This window comes from Rhinoderma darwinii, chromosome 8 (genome assembly GCF_050947455.1).
Source record: "Rhinoderma darwinii isolate aRhiDar2 chromosome 8, aRhiDar2.hap1, whole genome shotgun sequence".
NCBI lineage: Eukaryota > Metazoa > Chordata > Amphibia > Anura > Rhinodermatidae > Rhinoderma > Rhinoderma darwinii.
Window position 1 is genome coordinate 17667526 of NC_134694.1, and position 20913 is coordinate 17688438.

Consider the following 20913-nt stretch of genomic DNA (forward strand, 5'->3'; position numbering starts at 1 on the left):
ATTTTTCGCAAATGCTTCAAGTTCATGTAAGGTTTTGGGTGTTGGTTTCAAACCCTTATTCTAAATCTATAAATCAATGGCAGTCATGTTGGGCAAAGCTGCACAAGGAATTTTCCTGGCTAGAAGGGCATGCTTGTATTAGTAGTACATGAACAACTGGCAAGTCTCAGATTATCTAAGCCTGATATAAAATGCAGAGTTTTTTTAAAGTCCTTATGCCCGGGTTAGAATTGTATGTCAATGTTATATTTAATGAAAGTATCTCAGATATTTTTTTTTTACTTTTGTATTGTTAGTTTTTTTTGGGTACATAGTCAGTATAATTGTAGTGTCCCAATGTCATGTAGTACTTCACTTCCTGTACTTTTGTACGTTTCCTTGCTATGATGTTTTCTTGCAGTGCTGCGAGCGAGTGGTGATAGGGGAAGTGTGCCCATGCACTGCGCCCCAGCAAACCCAGGACAGGAGCGGATCAAATGGCCTCTCGCTGGCAGCTGCAGGGTGGGATGGTCTTGTTAGCATGATTCTGAAACATGTGAGCTTTAAAAACAGCCTATCCCATTCTTTTTTTTTTTATTATTATTATTATTATTATTATTTAATTACTCTGTGTATCCCCCCCCCCTTTTCTTGACATGCGGTATCTTGGTGATGTTATAAGGGAAATATCTTTGACCTGAATACTGAGGAATGACTCCCTAAATACTAACCCTAGTATAAAATATAACAAAAAGGTCCTCATCCAACCAGTTAACATGTCCTAATACCAACTAAATTTCTATATAATGACTTGTCGTATAAAGACTTGTATTACATCAACATATTACAGAATATGAAATGTGTTTTTATATATATATATATATATATAAAATGAATGAATTCTGGAGATTTTCCAGTCCCAAAAAACACCCAAAGTATTAAAATAATTGGTAATTATATTTGTATAAAAAAATTGCTAAGTAAATGGCACAAAATTTTTAAATTAACCTAAAAATGACTAAAATCCAAGAAATCAATAAAAATAGGTATTAAAAAGGAATAAAATATATTAGGAATTTGTCACATAAAAAAAAATAAGTCTTTATAGAAGTTCTGGCTATCTACTAGTAACCAAACAATTAAAATGCTATAGGGGAGATTTATTTATAACTAGTGCAAGGGAAAATGGAGCAGTTGCACATAACAACCAATCAGGTTGCTGCTTTTATTTTCCAAAAATGAGAGCTGGAATCTAATTGGTTGCTAAAGGCAACTTCTCCACTTTCATTTATTTTGTCTAAAAATGTTAGTGTATTTTCTACACATCGCTCTACCCCAAACACAACTAACTGCGGTGTGTCATAGTAGGAACAGACCCATGGAGGGAAAACCCCTTTTAGCTTCTTAATAAAGAGCTGTTAGAAGTTCTCGATATGACAAAACACTTTTTTGGGAAGGGCTTTCGTGATCCCCTAAGACGGGATCCAATTCCGTCCTTGGCACTAAACATACAGTTTATTTACAGAGCCGTAATAAAGCCCTTTTACACCATACCAACTCTAGTGGACCCTCTCCCAAATATATTACCATATCCCAACATCCTGGACTCCTGTTAGTGTTGATGGTGGAAAGTGAAATAAGGTTAAAAGGGTTGTCCAGTATTAGAAAAATAGGGCCTAATTTTGTTTTTACCCCCAAAACGGTGCTACTCTTGTCCATAAGACATTTCTGGTATTGCAACGCAGCCCCATTTACTTGAATGGGGAAGAACTGCAATACCAGATACAACCCATGAACAAGAGTGGCGCTGTTTCTGGAAATAAGATGACCCTTTTTCTAATTCTGGACAACCCCTTTAGCTGCAGTCATACCTGAATTTAGGTTTTGACTGGGGTTAGGTTTTAAACCAAATGGCTACTACAGTGCAAAATGGCATCAGTGCAATGAATCGTTCATACACAACAAATCATCTAGGTGCATCTAGGTAATGTCTTGGCACATGAAAAGATGTTGTCATCTGCCCATTTATCACCATAAACTTTATTCAGTTAGCTACTGCTGTGCACAATGGGCTCAAGACACATTGGAATTTACTGTTATTTACAATTCTTCACGCCAATTTACTGATTGGCAAATAACTTCAGTAATATATTGGTCCCGGGGTTTAAACATAACTTCTAACTGAAGACAATCAAACTAATGGCTGTTAATTTTTTTAAGGGTGCCATCGGATTAGAAAATAGGGTCTGGTTTTTTGTTTTTTTTTTCAAAAAAACAGCGCCACTCTTGTCCATTGGCTGTGTCTGGAACTGCAGCTAAACCCCATTTCATTGTATGGGGTGGAGCTGCAATACCAGACACAGCCCATGGACAAGAGTGGCGCTTTTTCTGCCAAATAAAAATGGGACACTTTTTTTCTAATCTTATACAATTCACATTAATATCCAAGTAGTACACATAAAATATATTAAAACATTACACATATATAAATTTTACTGACATAATATTAAATGGTTACAAGGTTGTATGGGCAAGATATAAAATATAATTCAATAATTTCTTAGAATTTAATGGAGAAATGCAAACAATTGTGATCTTCAGAATGACGTGAGAAGGTCACATAGTTGGCACCTGCTGATATATCTGACATATCTGAAGATCATTTTGACTGGACTTCCCCTTTAAATAACCATGACAAATAGTCAAAAACGATATAATGTATTTTAATGTTGAAAATATAACTAATAAATGGCTAAAATATAAAACATAAAAAAAATTCATGAAAGAAATCAGGCAATCAGATCACTTGCCCCGGGTCTCTCACCCAGTGTCTCATATCACTGGACAGCAAGGCCAGGAGTGAAAACCCCACTCCATATCTAGAACAGGACACCCCTAGTTTTACATATAGAATTATTTTGATGTACATACTCTTTAAAATGTCCACTAGACCCAAGAATCCTAGCAAAAATGTTAAAACCTGTTTCCTGTCTGTCCCGTCTCCTTCTTTTCCACCTCACACATCTTATATGAGCCATCACCAGGAGTCCATTAAGGACTAACATACAGATGTGTAGCTACTGCCCCCTGTCTTAGAAATATCGATACTCACTGCAATCATTCTTCCAGGAACAAAGTCCTGAGACTTTCCAGTGGTCTAGATGATATGGGTTCTATAAACTGGGAGCTGCTTCTGTGTCTGATCGCCTGCTGGATACTGGTCTACTTCTGTGTCTGGAAGGGAGTGAAGTCTACTGGAAAGGTATGAGGAAAGGCACACGTTATTGACGGGTTTGACCCTTATACCAAGAGATGGTACACTTTTATTGAGAGCAACTCGGAGGTCTATTGCTCATAGTTACCAATTAAGAACCCTGCTTGTATTTATGTAGCACAGGTAAGAAAACAAAGAAAGAGATCTGATTGGTTGCTATGAGGCCCACTGTCCCTATGATAACACTCCTAGAACACAAAAGAAGATGGGTTATCATGGGAGACAAAAAATTCTTCAGACAAGATTTTTTCTTCCATTCTTACAGCCATTATTGCTAATATTACAACACAGCTTTCCTACACTATTGAATGGCAAGTCAGCACAGGTTTATAGTGATATATCCCCCATTATATTATAACTACACAGACTCTAGAAGACTGGCACCCAACAAGACGACAACTCATGGGTTTATATTTACAGGTGGCGCTATGACAGTAGTGACTTTTGCAGTAGATCTAAAAAAAATTTATAAAGCACTAAATATTGGTCGTAAAAAATTATCCACATGTCCATGCCCATATTTATAGAATTGTAAATTCTCAGTCTGTAACTTTCCACATGCCACAAACAAGCAGGGTTGGGCTAGACGGGCATGTCTGTATGCAAAAGCCTCAAACAAGACAGTGATTGAGACAAGGTATTGGACAGAGACAAGTCTGTGTATATGATGCTGCGGACTGGGAACAGAATAAAGGCCGTCTCCTCGTCCAGGTTTAGCTACAGATGGAAAAAAAGACAAAAAATTTAGTCTATGCAGTGACCTTCTGGCACGTCACCGCACACCGCTCTCATTTATGTGCTCATTTGTTGTACTGTTTGCGCTATTTTAATCTTGTTTAGTACAGGAGAACGCTCACTGGCAGTATCGAATAGCAAGTTTACAACAGGGCGACTTGCAGGCATTGCGGTTCCCGTTTCAGCCAATACTGTTGGCATCGTACCACACTGGCAGTTGCTAATGCCAGGCAGTTCACACAAACATATACTGGGCAGAGCGGAGGAATTAACCCATGACTGATATCAGAAAAATGCCCCCTTGATAAAACTGGAGTGGAGCGATAAATCTGCTAAATAAAGGGCATTATGACACTTTTCAGGCCCTTTTCTTAGGCGTTTTATTGAGGATTGCTTTCCATAGTTGGCTGCATTGTAAATCCTGACAGGCAGCATGACCGAGTCAATAACTACAGGTCATTCCAGCATGTCGAGAGTTACCAATGAGCGTAATATAGTGTCAGTCAGTATGTGGACTGCACTGTGTAAATGACGATGAATGGAAATTTCCACTCCCTGATTTACAGAGTGTAACTGCAAGATATTGGAATTACATTTACACAATCATTCTTGGTATGTAGGTGTGTGGAATCTGCAGGATACATTTCAAACTGGAATCCTTCATTTATAGCATCGCAACGTGATTTATTGCAATGGTGTGATGATGAGGATGAGTGTAACAATTGGAAATCTTTTCTATTCGGTTATTACAAAATATTGCTTCATAGGGTTAATATAATGTATTCAAATGACTTCTCCTATTCACTATGACATACAGAGCGGTTACTATAGTAGCAAGTAAAATAATAAAATATGCTCAAAAGCGTTGTCCGGTGACGCTAATATCCACAAGGAAACCGTTTTGTTAGTGATTGTGTCGCTGCATGGTGCCCATGGGTGCCTATCGTAAAAGTGGCATACCTTTCTATGCTTTCAGCTCTGGGTAACAGTGTGCGGGTGGAGGACCTATGCCTATCAGCTTAATATACTCTATTAAGACATAAGCATAATTAAAGAGGTCGTCCAGGAATAGAAAAACTTGCTGCGTTCTTCCAGGAACAGGACCACACCGGTTGTGTCTGGTATTGCAACTTGGCCCCATTGAGCTCCACAGCAATTTGACCCAAAGTTTATCTTCTCTGAGAGCAAACGGAAAGATTTTCTAACATGTTGAGTGATACTGTTCACTAGAAGCACATACATGGTATGATAGTCAGATCTTTCATGGCATTGGGCCAAAATATCACACCCTGTAAGTACGGTAGCAGAAAGACATTGCTTCTCATGCTTAGTCCTTATCTACATCTGGACAGGTGTCCATGTTCTACTGTATTGGTCTCGAACCTATGGCTATCCAGCTATTGTGAAACTACAACTCCCAGCATGCTGGGAGTTGGAGAGTCACAGGTTGGAGATTACCTGTAGAGCTACTGTTATACGGTATAATGGGTGACCAGCTCGGCTGACCATGTTGGATTTAGACTATAGATTCAGAGCTTGAAGGACTTCATATTGAATATTTACAATGGCAAACGTATTAATATATTTTAGACAATGGTCTACCATTATACTCATCTTCCTCTAAATCGGTCCGGTTACAGTCGATCATATTACAATCCCAGCAGCAAAATATGGATAACAAATATAATACGTTCTCTTTAACTGAATGAAGGAAGTAGACCGTCCTCAATTGCTCAGCAACGGTCAAACAATGAGTAGGAATGAATGAGACTGTAAAGAAGAAGAATGTGTTTGCCCTTGAATTATCATTGTCGGCCTCTACTTATCCACTCATCCGTCCCTTCTCTCCCGGGGAGACTTTGGTGGTGGCACAGAGCATGTCCTGGGACCAAGTATATACACAGCAGGTGGTTGGAATAGGGATTCCAGCATAAGTCTCCAGCTTAATCCAAAGATTTTGCAATCGAGCAAACGAATAGCTGAGACTGAACGAGATTTCTTTAGTAGAGATAGCAATGTGTACACAGATCTGTAGTGGAAAATTCCATCCATCAAAAAAACAACACTAAATTCTAAAGATTTACAACGGCCACCGAAAATGTATAAGTCAATGCTTGGGAACATATATTACTTTACATGCGGTAACGTAAAGTGTCTGTCTAGTTTATAGGTACTTTATGTATAGTAGTACTCTCCTTAACAACAAAGAGAATAATCCAGAGACAAAGATGGACAACTGGGGCAATTTAAAAATCCCCAAGAGTTGCCAAAAAATTGAGGCCACCATTTTTGACCGTCTTTAGCCTCCTGTTGATTGTACCATATCTTTGGTCATTGTTGTTTATTCCAATACACATACTATTTTATGTTAACTACTATGACCAGACAGTGTTGGACTGAGGTACCTCGTGCCCATCAGACAATAGGCGGTGCAGAGGTAGTAGTCACACCCAGGCATTGAACAACCAGTATTGTAAATTGCAAATGGTCCGTGGGGTGGGGGGGGGGGCTGCTACAAAATTTGCATTGGGACCCAGGAGCTTCAAGTTAGGCCTCTGCCACCAGAGGAAATGATTCTTATGGTCCCCATACTGTGACTTTACAAAAAATCTGCATGTCTCTTTACTTAACACAACATTTTTTATAGACCCTAGCATCAAGTGGGAGTCGGATGGGGTTGTCTTTGGCTGGAAATCATAATGGTTGAGGGTCATTGATGTGTCGGAACCTGGGACCACTGTAGTGCTTTTGTCTTGTGGTGGGCCAGTCTGAGATATATACTTAAAATTTTAGCAGTACCATTATTAGTCAACTTGCATATACTAACGCTTACATCATACAGGGCTAAAAGAGCAAGTGCCCATCAATAATTCTTACAAGTGGATACGGCAACAATTTTTCTGGGTGCTTTTGAACAATCCTGTGAGGTATACCAATCTAGTCTCACCATTCTGACTGATAAACCCTACGGGAACCTTGACTTTGCTTATGCTCTATGGATGCTTTAAACTCTTAAAGTTGCATCTCACTTTATTCTTACCAGTAGTTTTTGTTCAGCAGCCAAGATTAAATGATTATCCAAAATTATCCAAAGAATTTCAAGACGTCACATGACATTTCATTTTTGTGGAGGGTACTTGTCTTGCAAGGAACACTTCAACACATTTTTGAGATGTGTGGGATAAGTGAATGTAGCTTTGGCTTTTGACATTGAAAGGTTGGATTTATGAATGGAAGCCATAACGGGTCAAGGATGACTAATCAAATGAACTAAATTCCATCTTTCACAAATCTTGAGAACAGTTCGCAAAGCCTCTTTTTGTGACCATATACCGCTCATTCAGTGTCTACAATCACAACTGGTGACCTGTCAGTAGAACCAGTCACTTGCTTAAGACTCATACACCAACTAAAAAGGTTGGCGGTGTATCTCCCACTTAAAGATATAGCGCTAACAGACAGGAGAACTGCATGGTTAACAAGCAAGGGGATGAGGAATTGGCCAAAGAGTCGCTCAAAGGAGTGGAAAGGGGGGAACCAACCACCTGGACCCTTCTGTCCTGGATAGAAAAACCCAGCCACCATGATGTGGGGCCCATTTTTCTTTGTTTTTTTTCTATATAGGTCACTGCCCAGACGTAGGAGGCAGGAAAGGTCAGTGTGGTCAGAAGCTAATATTCAAGAAGATATGTTTTAACTCTTGACTTAGCAACTTGCTTGGTTCTTTGTTGTGTCCTTGGAAGGTGACCACAAGAACAGGCCAATGATTATCATCTCCCAATCGCTTTCACCAACAGATCTGATCTTAAGATCGATAAGCTATCCATGAGCAATCTGAAACCGTGTATATAGCATAGGCTCCAGGAGGTAGAATAGGACGTAGACAGGGAGAACAATTACTTTATACTCTGTAGGTATTATAGCTCCTCTTCTGAAGACTCCTAATTACAACGGGCAATTTACAAATAACTCCTGTCTACATTAAATGAGATTGTTCTTCAGGCTTATTGACACTGACACGGAAGGCATATCCTCTAATGTGAGAGATGATCCCATAATGAATTATTATTCGGCCATCCACTGGTCTAACTAGGGCATTTAAATTGCTAATGAGCATCTCTTTTCCTTTGAGCCAATTAAATTCTTATAAGCCAAACTGGTTAAAGTACCATCTAAGTGACTTCATTCAACTCAACTCAAGTTTTCCTGCTTATAAATATTCGTTGCTCCTTGAGAGAGATTCTTTTTTATACCGTTTACTTTCAGTAGGGACTGACCATCATGACCGAGACCACCTCCCTGTGTATTAATGGTTGATTAGATAATTGTTCTCACAATTAAATATGTATTTAGAATCTAGTTATCATCCAATGTTTAAAAGAACTGTCTGATTAGTCTGTGGCCTTCGTATTGAGTAGAAAACACTCTTAGGGTCCTATTACACGCCCCGATATGGGCCGTGTAAACGAATGCCAATCAACGAGACAGCTTGGTGATCGGCACTCGTTTTCTCCTTTCACAAGGAGCAATGTGACGAGTGATCTTTGCTACGATCGCTCATCCCCATACATTTCTGTCATGGCATCGGCATGGTGGCGGCGCTGTGCGTTCATGCTCACGCTCTCCTCCCTCCCGCTCTTGACAATGATGACAAGATTGTGTGATCTCATGAGAGAGATCACACAGAACAAGCCGCCCTGACACTGTCCGTAGCTGATTGGACAGTGTCAGAGCGCTAAGTATCATGCCCCCCCCCTGCCCTTTTCATGAAAAGAAATGCCCCACTGACAGTACAGGGGCTAATTTACATATCAGGTGCCAAAAATAACGACACCGATATCTCAAAAGTGGAGGAGGCTAGACAGGTAGTTTAAAGTGCCTTAGGGTCTGTGCAGCAGTGCCTATAACATGGTGCACTCAGCTGCACATGTATGGGCTAGTGAAAGGTTCCCTTTAAGGGTTGGTTGTTTACCCTTCTAATTAGTGACTATTAATTACTAGACGCTCTCATTAGTGCTAAATGGGCCACACTATCCTTTTCACTCAATAGTTATTGGAATAGAATTGAAATCTATTTACTATTTGTCGTGGATAACTTAATTAGTGATCATAAGTGCCCCCCTCCCAAACAAAAATATATATTATTATTAGATTATTATGCATAGGCGTTTGAGGGGGCACCTTTGCCACATAAGAAGCCCACCAGTATGATAAATGGCACATGATATTTTGGGGGCCTATTACAGATTTTGCATTTGAGAGTAGGAACAAAAAATATGTTAACTAATGAATCATCTTTCTCTCTCTATTGGACCCCCAACAATTCGCTGTAATCTGTCGGGCAACCTTTCTCTACCCATTTCAAAAGAATTTTTAAAAAAATAGGTGCCCTGGAAATGAGTTAACCGGGACCACCAGTGATCATTTGTTATCTATGGTGGAATTTGGTAGCAACTTCCATGCAGCGCCACCAGAGGGCAAATGAAGCATTACACAGTTCCCATTGAAATCAATCAATGAATAGATGCGCAGAGTCCGAGAGAGGGAGAGACACTCTTTATAGCTGCTTTGCCCTCTGGCTAGTAGGTGTCTAGTGAAGGACCACCTTTATTAACTCCAAATTCATTTGTGTGAAACGTCGATGTCCTTATTGGTTTGTGCCTTTATGTTTGGTTGTATTTTTCCTATATGGATTTAACGCTGGCCTAATATGTTAGTGGATTATTATTAGAAGCTATATATTTTAGGTTGAACACTTTAGTTAATCATAGTTAACGATTGATCCCAACCCTTAGTATTGCAGTCGGCTGAATTACTTGTCTGTCAATGTCTATAACTAGTTCATGCTTATACTGCATTACTAGCCAATATGTCACCAGGATTAGTGATGGGTGACTGTCCGTAACTCAGTAAGATTTATGTCTTATGCTGAGTGGCGTTTTATCCCTCACAGAGGCCGCCTCCTCATGTCATCAGTGGTATTATTATTTCATAACCAGACTATAGTCAGCTGAATGAGATTGACTATCTAATACGTCATCTGGACATACTGACCCTTTACTGAACAGCCTCCATTCAGCTGTAAAGGAATGACCTTCCTCTGAATGAGACTGCTTTCCCTTAATTCATTGTAACAGAAGATTATCTCAAGGCTGTCTCCAGCTATGTGGCATGACTTAAATATTAAATCAGTCCACCTTAAATCAGTCCACCTTAAATCAGTCCACCTTAAAAAAAAAGTCCACCTTAAAAAAGTCCATTTTAAATGTGTTCCCTGTTGAATCCCATCTCCTCCTATTATTTTCATACATTTTGAACTAGTTTTATGTGGACATTTCTATGGTATTAAATTCTTATATTAATCCCCCTCTGTCTGAATGGACCAGGCCCGGTGTGGGCTGTGGTCAATGAGTAAAGGGCAGCAGCTGCATCATGTGATCACTGTCTTGTCTGAAGGAACAGTATGGGGAATCACTGACTCACAGCCAGGGGCTAAATAACATTGATTTGAGTAATATAAGGTTGAAGTAGTCTTAAAGGGATACTAACCCTCAAGTCTATCCTATTACTATGTCCTGTGCATTTGAAAATAATCTATTGTTTCCAGCCGATGTCGGTCCTGTTGAACCAGAGGGTGACAGTAGAGAAATCCATTGCATACTATCAGAAAAGGTTAAAGTGCCTAATGGGTCCATTAATTAGCAGAAATTGTAATGTGCCCTGACAGCCCCCCATTCTATACTACAGTATATAGTGCCCAAATAATAGTCATACAGTGAACAAATAATAATGCCAATCAAACTAGGGAATAAAGCTGCATCTTGTACTAGAGGCTTTGCATAGGTTTGGGCATCAAGTGCGAAATCCGGAGTGCAAGCTCCAGGTGCCCAAGCCATCAGGGTAAATGGTGCCCATAATGACCACAATGGTAGCATCAATATACACATACGATCTTTTTTGAATGGCTCTATACAGACACGGTTTATATAGGTTATTACAAATATGTTATATTTGTATACATTATACTTGACCTTATAATACTCAATGTCTATAGAGCAGGCGTGTGAATGCATTGAGGACAGTCGGGAGATGGCAGATTATTATTATGTATGGTTTCTCTGTTTCTACAGATTGTCTACTTCACGGCCACGTTCCCTTATGTCGTCTTGCTGATCCTCCTTGTTCGTGGTGCCATGCTGCCTGGTGCTACCGAAGGCATCATATACTACCTTAAGCCTGACTGGTCTAAGCTTGGGACTGCCCAGGTAAAATCAAGAAAGAACTGAGCTCCCTTGTTCATGTGTTTCCCAGTACAGTCATCCATAGTAGCACCATCATTCGGCCCTCGTCACATGGAGACCTTTTACCCGCACCCTCGGGAAAGTCTTCATCTTGGCATCTCCAAACAGATTATAGAGTGTAAATTCTGCAGTGAAGTTTCATTTCAGCGCAGAATCTCATCAACAGATTTCTCTAAATCATTTCACAAATTCTATGAAGAACCTGTGGTTAATGCCTCTGGTTTAATATTTCACCCTACAGCCATTAGCTGGCTCATCAAGCAGGAACATATGTGAATCCATACCGGTGTCCTGAGGAAGATCAATCATTACAAAGCAGGGCAAAGTCTTAAAATCCACCTCCATTTTTATGTTACAAAATATAATTTTAATCAATATTCCCCAACCTGGGTAATGATGGGAGTTTTGGTTTTACAAAAGTTGGAGCGCCCCAGGTTGGGAAATCCTGATTTAAATAGGACCTGTCACCTCTCCTGACACGTCTGTTTTAGTAAATACTTGTATTCCCCATGAAATAAATATTCTGGAGCATCTTTTTTTTTAGAACTTTCAAATAGTGCCGTTCCTCTGTTGTTCCTCCTGGAAATGTATGAATAAATTTGACAATTGGGTGTTACCACTGCCCTTGCCATTGTGGCGATGAGCCATAACATTAATGTGCGGACATGTAGGTACTTTATAATGTGCCATTCTTCCTACTGTCAATAGGTGTGGATTGATGCCGGGACACAGATCTTCTTTTCTTATGCCATAGGACTGGGAGCCCTGACAGCACTTGGCAGCTATAATCGCTTTAACAATGACTGCTACAAGTAAGAAAGCCCCCCCATGCATGCAAACCATGGCAACCAATCAGATTGCTTATTTGATTTCCAACCCTACCCTACTGTAAATAAAAGAAACATGGAATCTGCTTGGTTGCTATGGACAACTTTAACACTTGTCAAGACAATTTTCTTCCATAGCAACCCAAAAAATATTCCATTGCCACACTGATTTCTCAGCTTCCTGACAACAGCTTCAAGGGGGTTTCAGGTTTACTTGAATTAAGGTTAAACTTTTTTTGTGTTTAAAAAGTCACTTATTTTTCAAGATCTCTTCATGCAGTCAGTGAATGGAAACATTCTAGTTTACATCCAGAGCAGGTTTTTCTGACAACGGTGCATGGCTCATTACAAGAGAGACCTTTAATATACTTCAAGAGCGTGTTCAGCGAGGGCAATACCCTTTTTAAATGTAGCCCCCCCTTGAAAATCAGCTGATCATGGGGGTTCAGCTGCTGAAACCCCCAGAAGTCAACTGACATTGCCACATTTCCCTATGGTATCAGACAACTCTTATTCAAGTAAAGGGAAGACTGTGTAATACCTGGTCAAACCGAGCCTGTCAGAGTAAGAGCTGATCTGATAAAGGGAATTTTGAGCAAGAGACCCCTGCCCCCCCTCCCCCCCCCCTCTATGACAAGGGGTATGGGTATGTGGCCAGGACAACCCCTGAGCAGACAACCTTTTTATTGAGACATACACTAGTACCAGAAAGAGATGGATTTTCATTCTTTGGATATAAACCAGATTATTTCCATTCACTTAAAGCAAGCAGAGATTTTGTAAATGGCGATGAAGTGGAGAAAAAGTATTTTAGACATATGCATAGCTTATCATTACACAAGCTTTATTCACATATAATCAGAAACCCCCTTTAAAGAGAACCTGTCACTAGATTTTAGGGGACTAAACCTCCTGCATGTCGTTATACTGCTGGGGTTCAGCGTCTTAAAAACGCCCCTCTCAAAACTGTCCGTTTTAGTATTTTATCTAAAAAGATGTGATAATACAGCGTACACGGATTGTAAATTACCAGAGAAGAGTCCTGAGGTCAGCCCAATGGCGTCCTGCACATGCTCAGTGCTCAGATGAAGCCGAGGCCGGTACACCTGGACTCCTCTCGGGACTCTTCTCTGGTCATTTACATTTAGGGTACGCTGCATTATAACTTTTTTGGACAAAGTGATAAAACTGACAGTTTTGAGAGGGGGCATGTTAAGGGAGCTAAACCCCACAGTATAATGGCATGCTGGTGGTTTAGTGCCCTAAAATTTAGCGTCAGGTTCCCTTTAAAGGCATGCTGCCAAATATAAGATCATACCCATGGGATTTAGGCAAAGCATGCAATGGAATTTGTTGAGAACGTATTCCAGAAGGTTTTTTCAAGATATTTAGAATTCGCATGAACAAAAAGTAAGCCTGGGTACATATATGATGACTATGGGATAGACAAACACGTACAGTCCATATGTTGCTTTACCTCAGCCGGTGGGGGTTGTTTTTAATGGCCAGAAATACATTTTTCCATCTGTGTAGTTCATTCATTTACCAGACAGCATTCATCCCTTGTATAGTTGTGTGGGTAGAAGATCAGCAGAGCACACACAGTACTGAATGAAAGACGCCCCTCATCTCATGGCGTAAAGTGTTTGTCACAAATGCGTTTCACTTGGCCGAGGACTGAACAAACACTCATCTACTTTCCAAAGTGCCCGGGGAGCTGATGGGCCAAGTGCTATGAGCCTCGCTATAAACAAGACCTTTTTTTTAAATAAATTCATTATTGTCAGTGAATGGAACATTCTTATTTAGAATTCCGGCCCTAATCATGTCAAGCTGACACAGAAGCATGGCTTGTTACAGTGTGTCATAACTCTATCTTGCAATGAACTGTACAGCTGTGTCAGCGGGACATGATAAGGTATTCAGCCTCTGAATATAAATTAGGTGCGGTCAAAGCTATGTATATTACAGCGATTAATGCAAAATCACTGAAAAATTCTGCTACCTCTGCAACTTAAAGGGGTATTCCTCAGGATATCCCATATATGCCTGATAAGAGCAGGTCCTATCAGGATAATAGGGATCCCATGATCAACTATGAGCTGAACGCAGAGTGTCCCATTGCTTTAGCCCCCAACAAACAACTAATTTGCGGGAAGGAGTCTGACATCAAGTGTTCAATTCCCCTGCAGCACCCCCGCAGGTCAAATAAAGCATTACGCAGTTCCCATTGAAATTAATGCAATGGCATGATGGCTCCTCCAGATTCAGGGAGACTCTTTGTAGCCACTTTTCGCTGTGGCTCCTAATTGGGTATTTTTTAAAAGGGGTTTACTAAACTAAATTAGGCAACCCCTTTAAGGGTGAACTTATTTCTCTAATGGGTGGGACAAACACAACCATTACATCATTTATGGCCCCAATACTACAATGTATACTTGTGTCCGCAGAATTAGGAAAAATTGTGCCCAGATACAGTGTGATTGGCGAATGAGCACGGTCTGAGGTAGTGTTGAAGTAGATACCGTACTTTTCCTTCATGAAGGCAGGTCGCTTTAATGAAACAGGAGCAAACTTCTGACAGTTGGGTTATATCATGAGATTGATGGCTGTTCATAACAGCTGATGAAAGGAGAAACCTTTGAGTTGGGGGCAGAATGAACTGGCAGCTGTTGTATTTAATATGGATGGGCCGGACGACTGTGTCCACGTGGGGCTAGCATGGTTCCTGTGAGATGATCAGTCCCCTTTTTAATTTATGGGAGTCATTCTTAGCCCAACAACTGATGAGCACCACGGACCACTGATACTCTATGTATTTCAGGGACTGATGTCACTGTCCTAAGCTATACATAGGCCTGAAAGAAGACCCTCTTTACTTTTTATCTGCGGCCAGATCCCAAGCAATAGGGGGGAAGCAACTGCCACATGCAACATACATTTAAAGTGATGTTCTTGCATGAAATAGAGGCAGCCATTTTTAAAATGGTACATGATATTTTTAGTACAGTCAAAAATATACAACAGGGAAGGGGCTCCATTGCAAAAAATATTAATGGGTCCTGTATTGCTGCTGGTTCACATTACTACCTCCTTATTATTGGACAGGATAGCGCAGCTGTGGTTAGAAGGCTTCTTTCAACTTTTGAGAAGATAGGTGACCCTCAGGACTGTTCCCCTTCATTTTTGTGGTACCTTATGGAGGGGGACCTTATGCAGGATTAACACACATGGGTAAGAGGTCAACATGAGCTGGGGCATAACTCTTCACAGACTCCATAGTAGGCATTGGGTTGGTCAACATGGAGAATAAGTAAACATGAGCTGGTGCCTAACTCTTCACAGACTCTATAGTAGCCATTGGGTTGGTCAATGTGGAGAATTGAGCTAGTGTCAAACTCTTCACAGACTTCCTAGTAGCCATTGGTTTGGTCAACATGAGCTAGTTCCCAACTCTTCACAGACTACATAGTAGCCATTGGGTTGGTCAACATGGAGAACATGTTGGCTTGGCTCATGTTGACCTATTATCCATGTTGACCAACCCAATGGCCACTATGGAATTTGTGAAAAGTTATGCACCAACTCATGTTGACCTAACTCTTCATAGACTCCGCAGTAGCCATTTGGTTCGTCAACATGGAGAATAGGTCATCAACATGAGCTGGTGCCCAACTCATGTTAACAGATTCCATAGTAGCCATTTGGTTGGTCTTCATGGTACATAATTTTTTTAGTTTACTGATAGAACCACTTGATTTATTGCGCCGACCAGAAACCTGCAAAAAAAAAAAAAGTCTCATGCAGGGTTATTGCAGAATTGAGGTTTCCTTGGTCAACTTTGTCAAGCAGGTGGCAGTCAGAGTATTCAAATTTGAGGTAACTCACACAAGTGGCTTACACATTTCACATGAACACTTGTGTGTTCTCTTACCAGTTTTCTGTTCCTCCTCAGAGATGCCTACATCCTCGCAATAATTAACAGTGGGACCAGTTTCTTCGCTGGCTTTGTGGTCTTCTCCATTCTTGGTTTCATGGCAAATGAGCAGGGAGTGGACATTTCCAAAGTGGCTGAATCAGGTAAGTACCTTCTGGAGAATTGTCTTTTTGAGAACTCTTGAAAGCCAAATCTTTAAACATCCATTGGATTTGTTAGGCACCAAAGGAACATTTATAGTGCTTCTCGCCTTCACTTCTTTATATGAATGGAAGAATTAGTCTTTAGTATTGACTACACTTGTAGCAGTGTAATTACTGATCTTTAAGATGAATGTATTTTTTATACTCAGGGCCTGGATTGGCATTTATAGCATATCCCCGGGCGGTGAGTCTGATGCCAGTGGCGCCTCTCTGGTCTGCTCTGTTCTTTTTTATGCTTCTTCTCCTTGGCTTGGACAGCCAGGTAAATATTCCATTCATGCCTTTTTAATAGTGTAGATAAGTGTAATTGCACATAGGACGTACTGTTGGCATATGTGGGGCAGATCAGAAAAAAATAATCTGTAAGGCCTCAGGTCATTGTCCTACTGAAACTCACCTGAATACAGAGAACAGCCAAGAAGGCTTGGCAATACTAACATCAAAGGGGTTATCCGCTTGGACAATCCTTTGTTTGTTAGAAGGTTTCCTCAATGATGAGCTGATCACAAGGTGCCCCACTGCTGGGACCACCAGCGATCAGCTGTACTCTGTGGGCCAAGCCGGCAGCAAGTGTTTAATATATCTGTAACGCCACCACAGGGGAAATGACGCATTACACCGTTCTTATTTAAATCAATGGGTTGTCCATGTAATGCAAGAATCTGCCCAGGTACTTCATATAAAGAGACGCTTTTTATAATTACTAATTACCCAGGCTAACTAATGGGAGTCATCAATGGGGGTACCCCTTAGGTTCAAAATTCCCTAACGGGGTATTTGAAGATGGGTTGTCTATTCTAGAAATATATCATGTATGCATATGTCATATTCCTAGCTAGGATACAATGACCATGAGTAATGTGTGGTAGAGTGTTTTGAGAACTAGGACATGCTTTATATAATGTCATTGAGACAGTGTTATATCTTATAACAGTTTGTAGGTGTGGAAGGATTTATTACCGCCATCCTGGACTTGCTCCCAGCTCGCTACTATTTCCGCTTCCAACGAGAGGTAGCTGTGGCCATTTGCTGCCTGGTCATGTTCCTCATTGACCTCTCCATGCTAACGGAGGTATGATATATACAGCTGACAGCATCATATTATATCATAATATATATATATATATATATATATATATATATATATATGTATATATATATTATATATTGTATTATATATTTTTGTCGCAGTTCACATCTACTTTCTTTTATATCTTGTTTTATTGAGATTGTTCTATGCAAAGTATATAAAAAACTGTTATCTGTATTGTGTTATATGAGGTCTATATAAATACTGACGGGAAAGAGCAGATTTCTTCATAAATGTTTTGATATTCATCAAGTATTAGCATACGATCGGATAACAAAGTGTAGTATTTGGAACAATAATCCCTTTGGTTGCGATGATCTGCCTTTGGCTTGAGCATAAATTAGTATTTGCATTGCTAATATATAAACAGGGAAGGCTAAAAATATCAACAAGAACAGATATCATCCTTAGGCGGGGTTGAAACGGCCATAATACGACCGTACCTAAGCATCTGTAATAGCTGAACCCCTTGGTATTACTGAACCAAACTAAGTTCTGGGTTCTGTGGTGAGTGGGCTTAAGTTGCAATACCAGACACAACCAATAGACGAGATTGGCGCTGTTTCTGGAAGAAAACATCAATGTTTTTCTAATCTTATACAAGGTTAAAATAGATCTAGAACTGAATGGTTATACGCAACCTAACATTCCACGTATGTGTTTGTCTTTCCAGGGTGGGATGTATGTTTTCCAACTATTTGACTATTACTCTGCTAGTGGAATGACCCTCCTGTGGCAGACTTTTTGGCAGTGCGTGGTCATTGCCTGGATTTATGGTAAGTCAGTGGGCAACCTGCCAAGAATCTCTAATTTATTTCTTAGATAATAGCAAATACAGGTAGGGACATCCTTTCCCATTGCTGATGCATTAACACAACCGCAAAAATTATTCTTTGTTTTTACACATTACACATTGCATCAGCTACAACTTGAAGCTAGGGATTCATATATCACTTCCTCTTCCAACTCTTAAAGATCATGATCAGTAGGCAGAGACATAGCTACCGGTCCATCTATGAGGTTGTACGGAACCAGGGCTCGTGTGAGACTACAACCTATCATAGTCATTGGGCAGAGACATATCTTGAAGCTCCTGATCCATCTATGTGGTTATGGGACACCAGGGCTTGGGTGATACTACAACCTACAATGGTCAATGGGCAGATACATATCTTGAAGCTCCTGGTCCATCAATGTGGTTATGGGACACCAGGTCTTGGGTGATGCTACAACCTACAATGGTCAATGGGCAGATACATATCTTGAAGCTCCTGGTCCATCTATGTGGTTTTGGGACACCAGGGCTCAGGTGATACTACCTCTAAACCACTGTCATTAAGATCCAGGAGCATATCTATAGAAGGTGGAGGGGTAGCTGGTGCATGAGGGAGCCCAAAGGCCCTCTGTCCCATAAAAAGGCACCAGTATTATATACGTCACATGGTAATGGCAGGTCGGGAGGGCTGTTATAGATTTTGAATGGGTCCAGGAGCTTCAAGTTGTGCCTCTTGTTGTGAGCAAAGAAGTAGGAAGACAAGAATGCTAAACAACCCGGGTTAGATGGTTTTCTTGAGATGCGCAGATGTGAATTGTTGTTAATGGAAGGCGGTGTAAATAATTGGTGCCATAGTAAAAATCAAAATTTGGCTCTTCTCCTGGTTCAACACAACCATCAAACCTGGGATAGAGGTCTGTCCCTCATGCTCTACTCCCATCCTCCCCTGTTCACTAATGGTTAAATGCTTGTAGGGAAGAGGAGTGCTGCCCAGTCTATGAGGATGGAAAATGAGGCCAACAGATAATGTAGCCCTATGAGCCCCTCTAGAACTTTCTCTGTGGTTAATACACCCTTGGCTTGCACCATAGACAAAATCACTTGTCTCTTTGCTATAATTTTATTGGGGCAGCTTTACTATTTAAAATTCACCATATTTCTAGGTCAAATTGAGACAGAATTCTGTGGTACGTGCTGTGCGCCGCATTTATTAACTATTTTAGAGACTTTTTGCAGCTTTCTCAACAAGGGGTGTGGCTTATCTGGAAATGGGTGTGGTCTGGTAGAAAGGGGGGCCTGGCTTAAAATGTAACATCGTGCACCAAAACTTTGGTGCAAAAAAACTGACATAAACTAAGGCAACTAAATGTTGGTTAAAGGAAGAGAAAAGTGTCTAACATGTCTAGCAAGATGCGGCCCCAAATTTATCATAAAGCATGCACCACTTAGATAAATTTGGTACATCTTCTGAATTCCTTGTTTTAGACAAGATATTAACAGTAAATCCACCCCATTGTGTCTATAGCTAGCCTTTTATCCCAGTTGTCCACATATGGCCTTTTGAGGCCCTTTTACACTGGCCGATAAGTGGGCGGAGCAGCCGAGCGTCGATCAACAAGACATAGTTGATCAGCGCTCGTTTGCTCCTGGCACACGGAGATATGGATGGGGACGAGCGGTCCTTAGTCTGATCCCTTGTCCCCATCCATTATTATCATGTCAGCAGCGCGTCTCCCTGTTTACACAGGAATATGCGCTGCCGACAAAGATAATATTTTACTTTTTTAAGACGATACGATCAGTAGATGATTGAGCGTTTGCTCGTTCATCTGCTGATCGTTCCCGTTTACACTGGCCAATTATCGGCAACGAGCCTTCAGCGAAAGCTCGTTTGCCCGATAATCGTCCAGTGTAAAACCCCCTTAACATAATAAATCTATCGAAAGTACAAGTATTACGTTATATTTATTTTAAGAGACCTCTTCAATGTTTATAGTTGAGCATAGACCGTAGATGATAGGAGTCACTTATCAAGTATGGTATCACACTACATTCCCCAAGTATCAATTGTCCTTGGCACCGTACACATATATACCCCGACAGTCATGGGTCCTCCAAGCCCAGTAGGCATAAAATCTACCCGGTGCTAAGGCTGGCCCTGGTTCTTACTTTCAGAACAAATGTCCCTAAATGAGCTGTCATATTAAGGCTGCCAGGGGAATGCTGGAGATTTTAGTTCCCCAACTGTATTTTAGATAGATCACATAATGGTTGTTTATCATGTGTCTCTCCAGCTCAGGTACAGGACATTCTAAGCTTCTAATGAGACAGAAGATGGTTTTTAGACTACCCCAGGCTCCTATTAGACAATACAGTAATGAACTAATCACCGTTCATAGCAGTGACCTAATGTAGCAGAGCTAAGTCAACCCAACTGGACTCATACTAAAGCTCCGTCATATATAGATATATACCAATTCTATTTACAGTGAGTCCTACCCAGAATTCTCCAGTCACTTCAGAGGCAGATGCAGGAGCTGGAGCGTGAACGGCTGTTGGCTGTCATCCAGATCATGCGTCTCTACACCAAAACTCTGTCTTAATATAGCTCTGTCCTTGGGATTTGCTGAGCTACAGACATGCCGCAGAGCATCTCCCAGAATGCCTTCATAATGCCAGATTGGTGCAGCATATCTGCGATGGCTGACACTTTTACATCGTATTAGTATTCCTTACAGTAGAAGATGATTAATAGGATTAAGCAAATGTATTTTATTGGTTTATATGGTTTT

At 40.6% G+C, this 20913-nt stretch overlaps 1 protein-coding gene across 1 annotated transcript in view; it reads left to right on the forward strand.

The window, feature by feature from the left end:
- The window catches only part of SLC6A8 (solute carrier family 6 member 8), a 51248-nt gene that overhangs the window by 21451 nt on the left and 8884 nt on the right, over positions 1–20913 (forward strand). The window contains exons 4-10 of the mRNA XM_075835364.1: positions 3109–3241; positions 11119–11253; positions 11998–12101; positions 16072–16196; positions 16406–16518; positions 17191–17328; positions 18020–18122. Of these exons, the coding sequence (XP_075691479.1) occupies positions 3109–3241; positions 11119–11253; positions 11998–12101; positions 16072–16196; positions 16406–16518; positions 17191–17328; positions 18020–18122 (851 nt within the window). The remainder of the gene's footprint in view (positions 1–3108; positions 3242–11118; positions 11254–11997; positions 12102–16071; positions 16197–16405; positions 16519–17190; positions 17329–18019; positions 18123–20913) is intronic.